The sequence below is a fragment of the Stenella coeruleoalba genome (genome assembly GCF_951394435.1).
Source record: "Stenella coeruleoalba genome assembly, chromosome: 19".
Classification (NCBI taxonomy): Eukaryota; Metazoa; Chordata; class Mammalia; order Artiodactyla; family Delphinidae; genus Stenella; species Stenella coeruleoalba.
This window is the reverse complement of record NC_137165.1, coordinates 36,587,522-36,594,301: the sequence shown is the minus strand read 5'-3', so window position 1 is coordinate 36,594,301 and position 6,780 is coordinate 36,587,522. Positions and strand designations below refer to the sequence as shown.

At 41.5% G+C, this 6,780-nt stretch overlaps 1 protein-coding gene across 1 annotated transcript; it reads right to left on the bottom strand.

Annotated features, from left to right (window-relative positions):
- Positions 1-3,259: 3,259 nt before the first annotated feature.
- On the bottom strand, positions 3,260-4,766 carry ANKRD40CL (ANKRD40 C-terminal like; the record flags this gene model as incomplete). The annotated part of the gene is made up of 2 exons (XM_079905214.1): positions 4,449-4,766; positions 3,260-3,403 (listed from the first exon to the last, which is right to left on the bottom strand). The coding sequence occupies exons 1-2, from the start codon at positions 4,587-4,589 to the stop codon at positions 3,260-3,262; spliced, it is 285 nt and encodes a 94-aa protein (XP_079761340.1). The 5' UTR covers positions 4,590-4,766.
- Between the last annotated feature and the right edge of the window lie 2,014 nt (positions 4,767-6,780).

Here is a 6,780-nt window from a genome sequence, read left to right as displayed (position 1 = left end):
ATTCTTACTCTTTGTGTGTGTCCCCTGTCATTTTCAAGTAAGTCTCAGACATTTAATTTGTAAATATTTATGCATGTATCACTAAAAGATAAAGAACAGTTTATTAATTAAAATAAATTGGATGAACTTTTAGTTGGTCAACTGTAGTACTGGTCTGGTAGCTTACTTTCCATTGTGCCTCTCAAGGGGACGTGGTAATTGAGTCTGCTGTTCTGGCATCCTCCCTTCTGCAGGGTAGAGACACTGCATCATCGCCCTTTTTGTTAAGACATTTTTTCTTCAAACAGATCATAATACAGTAATTTTTCAATTTAAATTAAAACCTTTCTTGCCTTCTTGAGCTAATCATATTGCCAGCCTAGAGACGCTTACCTTCTTTCCTTATAGCATTACTCACCTGCAGGTGATCTGTCTGGTTCCTTCAATATAGTTAGTGTCACAGAGGATAACCAGCCCTATTTCTAAGGTCTGAGAACACTTTGACCGTATGTAGGTTGAGTGCAGCTACCTGATTAAAAGTTTCTAGAGATGTTAAAACAAAAATTTAGGGTGAAAGTTTTTTGAGCTTGTGTACATTCTTTGCTTCTAAAAATGCATTGTAGATGAGCTGTGCGAATGTTTTTAAACATTCTAAATGTGCATGATACAAAAAAAAATACTTGAGAATTGTGTATATTTTCTGTGGGATGGGACTTCAGGGTTGGTTTTCAGGTTTGAGTTTGGACTGATTTTTAGTTTATGAAAGAACCCCAGGTGACTGCTTTTTAAGAATTTGTGTGACAATTGTAATGCTTGTATATGGTTCAGAAAAACAACAGAAGTGTTTAGTGATCTGTCTCTCTTCTACTCCTGTCCCTCTCTTCCTCCTCTACAGGAGCTACTAGTGTTAAGAATTGTTTTTCCAAGTGGTTTTTGTGGGGAAGTGGGGGTGAGGGATGTAACCATTTATGTATGAATCTTTTAGGGTATATGATAGTATAGCGTACGTTCTGAATCTTGCTGTTCTCACTGAGTATATTTAGAGACATTTGAGACATAGGAGATAGGAATTTCAAGTTTAAACAAGCAGTTTTCAAAAGTACATTTCGAGTAAAAGAGAATTAAATGTATTTTTCATTGTTGTATTAGATTTTTTAATTTTCTAGTTTAAAAATGCAGTTTGAGAGTTTCATAGTTGATCTGTTTCTTCCCCTCAGCCATCTCAAATAGATCAGTTGTCAACAGCTTTAAAAACGTTTAGGAACAACAGCTTTCGAAAACAGTTTGGCATAACTGTGCCATAACTTCTTGTGGCTATTCCACCCCTAGATACATACCCTAGAGAAACTCCTATGCCTGTGTGCCAGGGGATGGATGTAAAAATGTCATAACCGCATCGTTTGTAATAGAAAAGGAAATGGAAACAAACTGGAAAGACTTCAAACGTCCAACAGTCCACTGGATAAATATTGTGGTGTATTCCTATAGAGGAATTACACAGAAGTCAGACTGAACTACAGCTGCACATGTGAACAAGGAGGAGTCTCAATGGTGAAAAAAGCAAGTTGCAGAAGAATACATCCACGGTGGTTCCGTTTCTGTGAAGGTCAAAACCAGGCCGTTAAATATATGGTAAATGGAAAGCAAGGAAATGATTAACACAATTCAGTACATTGGAGGGATGGAGGGAGATCATGAAGGGCAAGGAGGAGCCTTCAGAGGAACTGGTGGTGATTGCTGAAGCTGGGTGGGTGGTTTCTTTTTTAAACTGTATGTGTATGTGGTTTTGTATGTATGATATTTCTTAATAAAATTTAAATTAAAAAATGGGAAGAGGTCTTGGTGAAGGTAGTAAGTAGTAAAACATACGTAAACAATGTGTTTCATGAAATTAATCTTCAGTGAGTAGCAGATGTAAAGGGTACTGCTTCTCAAGTGCCAGATTTAGGGTCTTAATTGTAGTCTTCGAAAGCTAGAAACAGGGCCTAAATATATGTTTTCTTTGTGATACATTATTTTTATCTTGATGTTATTTTCATTTGGATGCCCGCCAGGGAGCTGATGCTGCTTCTGCTGTGTAAGCAGCTTCCAAGAAAGCTTTTCTGTCAGATTTATGCCAATCCAGGAAGGGGAGCTGCTGAGGTGAGAAGAGCCATTTTCCTGACCTGTCAGCACGTCCTTCCCTTTGTTCAAGTTACATTGTCACCTCAGAGGGGCCGCTCTTTGTCCTTGTTCTACTCTTAATACGAATACCATGAAGTGTTTAAATAATGTTTGCTCTTTAAGGGGAAAGTGGTTGAAACTTTACCCTAATCTGAACATTTTCCACTTCGTTGGCATTGGTTGCGATGTGTTGATGTAATGTCTCAGTGTCCCTTCGCCCTTCATCAAAGGTGGCCTATGAAGAATTTGGAGGTGAGAGAACAGTGGCCTATTTCATGTGCTGGAGGAGACAAGACATTGTGCTTGCCCAGAAGGTCTCTGGTAATTAAAGATCAGCCTTAAGGTCTCAGTTCCATGAGGATTAGAGATCATTTCACACGGGTGTGTAAAGAAGTGACAGTGTGGTGTGTCTTGTTGGAAGTTGGTAAATGGAGTCAGGCATGAGTGCTTCCAAGGTAACAAGCACTAGAAGTTAGCAAGTTGACCCAGAAGGATTCCGGGTGGTGTGGTAGGGAAGAACCTAGCACGGGGTGTGATCATAACCCACCTTGGAGCTAGTTAGTGAGGGTGCCAGCTTGGTTTTATTTTTTCACCTGTTTAATAGAGTTCAGTGCTGTATGCTGTGCCTTGGCTTTTCTGCAAGTTGTATGTTAAAAGTACCCTCAAAGATGACTTGTGTTAAGTCATAGGTAAGTTAAAAAGTGTGTAAAAAGGAAATGATGTTAAGAGATGGTTTTAGAAACTGGGATATTTGAACCAGTGTGGCAAGTGGGGTCCTGGCTTTCCCAGCTCATCAGCTCACCCTGCCCTTAATGGAGTTCATGTGAACAGACCCTGGCCATTTGTCCTGACGGAATCTCAGGAGTGCATACCTATGCCTGATCAGGATTGGGGTACAACTTTACAAACTAAACTTGCGTTGATAAGTATCATACTTACAATTGTTTTTTTTATACTTCTGTTTGTCAAAGCATTTTGAACGTACTCTTCTCCCAGCCCAGAGAAGTTGCAAACAAGGAAATGTAATAAGTACACATGTGAAGTTAGCAAACTGGTACATACATCCAGCTTCATTATTTACAAAATACTAATTCCAGTTTTTTGTTTCTGGGATTTCTTAAGATGTCATTTTTGCAGCATTGCTGTTGTAGCAGGGCTTCTCTAACAGAGATGGTGTGTGCTCTATCAGTTCAGAGCTTCCATTTTTCATTAAAATTAGTTCTACTTCTTGAAAGTCCCGTAGTCTTAGAATGTCTTTGTCCTTAATATGGAAAAGAAATTATATAATGGTTCATAAATACATGTGAAGTTAGGATACAAAGGCTTAATAATATTGGCCAAGCATTGTTTTCTGTCTATTCATGGTAAACTAAGTCAGCAGTTTAGAATTGTTTTTTCTGTGTGCGTGTGTCTTTTTTTTTTTCCCCCAGTCCATGTGGTTGCAGGTCTCCAAAGGGAATAAAGTCCCAATTTGAAGAAAAACTTTAGGCCAGGGCATTAAAAAAAAACAACTATAAAGTATGATCATCCCACTACTTTTAGTTTACAAAGAATATACTGTTAGCCAAGGCACCAATAAGAATTGCTAAAGGCGTGTTTTTGTTTTTGTTTTTGTTTTTGTGGTACGTGGGCCTCTCTCACTGTTGTGGCCTCTCCCGTTGCGGAGCACAGGCTCCGGAAGCGCAGGCTCAGCCGCCATGGCTCACGGGCCCAGCTGCTCTGCGGCATGTGGGATCTTCCCAGACCGGGGCACAAACCCGTGTCCCCTGCATCGGCAGGCGGACTCTCAACCACTGTGCCACCAGGGAAGCCCCGCTAAAGGCATTTGAAAGTTGCTTTTTTAAAAAAAATAATGCCCAAAGAAATGAGAATTTTCTTCTGAAGTTAAAAAGTGAGATTTGTATTTTGAATCAGGAAAATATATTAAAATGCCCCAAATTTTGTTTCCTGAGATTGCAAAGGCTGACTGTTGCTAAGTAGATAAGAATGGGTTTGTATTTTCTGTCCTGGGGACCAGTCAGTTTTGTAGAGATTGGAGGCTGGCCATGTTGAACTAGGGTCTTAAATGTGGGTGTTAGTTGTAATTCAGACAATTTTAAAAGGGTTGATGAATTACGTATGCAAATCTGTAGAAGCACCAGGTTGAAAATAACCTAGTTACCGTGTTTGGCTGTCCTGCAGCCAGAATTTCCAGTGTCTTGGATTTTGTTTTCATATTAGTAATGCAGGAGCTAGTGATTGGCTTCACAGGACATAATTTTACCCACCTAGAGCCCAGTCTCTATTTAGAAACTTGTAAACCCTACCACTCTGAGTAGTGTGTTTGGTAGCTTTCTGATTTTTTCCACTTGCTCAGGGTTAATCCCCAGTTCACAGCAGCTCACTTTTAGTAGATTTTGGTAACTCAGCTCTTGTCTATCCAGTTCAACTTGAATGAAGTCATGCATTTTCTTTGTGGCTCTGAATTCTGACTTTCAGCACCAGCTCTGGATCACCCACAAATTTATTCGTAAAAGAAACAAAACATTCATTTAAAAGCCTTTCAACATCAATTATTACAGCAAAAGAACTGAATAATAAGTAGATCTGGAGCTTTTATAGGCAAATATAAACTTATAATTATCTGAAGCTTTTATTGGAATGCTGGGCAAGCTCTGGGGTGTATGCCCCATCATACCCACCAAAAGGCTTGCAGTTTGAAGCCAGGCTAGGATTTAAAATATGCAGTGGGTGATATGCAGCACCCTTGGCAATACATAGGCGTTGTTTGTGCCTTGTTGGCTATTTGTAAAGCTTCAAGGAAACGTGTAGCCCTGGGGCTCTGTATTCTTAAGAGTGTAAATCATTCTGTTGATAACCACCTGGGACTTCAAGGTGAGAGGTAGGCTGAGAAATAGGATAATTCTACCATCTTCTGGGACAGTGGCATTGAGTGAGTCTTAAAACTTAACTGTTGGGCTTCCCTGGTGGCGCAGTGGTTGAGAGTCTGCCTGCCGGTGCAGGGGACGTGGGTTCGTGCCCCAGTCCGGGAGGATCCCACATGCCGCGGAGCGGCTGGGCCCGTGAGCCATGGCCGCTGGGCCTGCGCGTCCGGAGCCTGTGCTCCGCAACATGAGAGGCCACAACGGTGAGAGGCCCGTGTACCGCAAAAAAAAAAAAAAACTTAACTGTTGTAAGAAGGAGCAGTTTCGACTGAAGGTGGAGGGAGCCAGGTGGTGAGTTTGGCTTTGCGACATGGTGTCAGGGCCGAGACCTCACCTAGGCAGATGTCATCAGGTTTGGCATTGTCACCTGGGTCAGTTGGCAACTGTTGATTTGCGCCTTCTTGTGTATATTCACCTGAGAAAGAATTGGAGAAGGAGAGTTGAGAGAGCAGCAGCACAGCATTTAGCTCTCCAGATCTGCCAGTTAGGCGAGGGGCGATAGAGCCGCATCTCCACTCGCTGCCCTGCGGCAGCTCCTCCTTACAGGAAGAACTGCCACGAAAAGGGCAGTAATTACATTCAGACTTGAAGAGTAATTTTCCTTAATCACCATTTAAATCATGAAAAGGAACTGAGACAGTAATTTTGAATGGTATGTAATCTGAGGAAGAAATATTTATAATCTGTGCACTTAACTCGTTTCTGCTTAAATATATTCGGCACTGAGAGCTTTGTGTCTCCAGTTCTTTAGCAGAGTTATACAGTTAGAAGAGTCCCTTTATAAGGAGTTTTCTCAACCAAAGCCTGCTCTGTGCTGGGCACTGTGCTAAGCCCTGGGGAAATCGATGATTCAAACAACAAAAACCCGAAGTGGTGTCTGTCCTGGCGTTTACAAGTTAGCAGGAGAGATAGATATTAATCAAGTGACCTCAAGCAAATGTGAAATTACAGTTGGCATGGCAAGGGCAAGATGCACCAAAGTGTGAAAGCCTGGAAAGGAGTTAAGAAAGATCTCCCTGAGGGGCAAGTGTTTGACCTCTGAAGGATGAGCAGGCTTAAGCAGATCCATAGGGTAGAGGGAGAAGAGCTTTCCAGGGCCCTGGAACAGCAGAGGCCCTGTGCGGGGAGGCATGGCGCTTTAGAAGGAAGGAAAGCAATTCAGCATGGCTGCAGGGCAGGGGGCAGGGAGGGACCCTGTGCGCCAGACTGTGGGATTGTCCACTGACCTCTGCTACCCAGTCTGTAGCCACTAGTCACGTGAAATGGGATGTGCTCTTAAGTGTAAAATACACACTGGATTTCAAAGACTTAGAAAACAATGTAAAATTCATTCATTTTTAATATTGGTTATGTGTTGAAATAATAGTTTTGATATATCGGGTGAAGTAAATATATTAAAATTAATTTCACCTGTCTTGTTTTAATGTGGCTACTAGAAAAATTTTAATTACATATGTGGCTTACATAACATTTTAATTGGACAGTACTGGTATGGGCGAAAGGCCTTTATTCTAGAACAATGCCAAGCCATTAGACAGTGTTCAGGAGGAGGCTGTCATAATCAGACTTGCATTTTGGAGGGGAGGGACCAGAAACCTCATTGTGCTCACAAGAATCCTATGGGGTGTAGACATTATTCCCATTTTCAGTCAAGAAAATTGGTGCTGAAAGGTGAAGTAACTTGCTGGAGTTGCTCCATTAGGAAGTGGCAGCG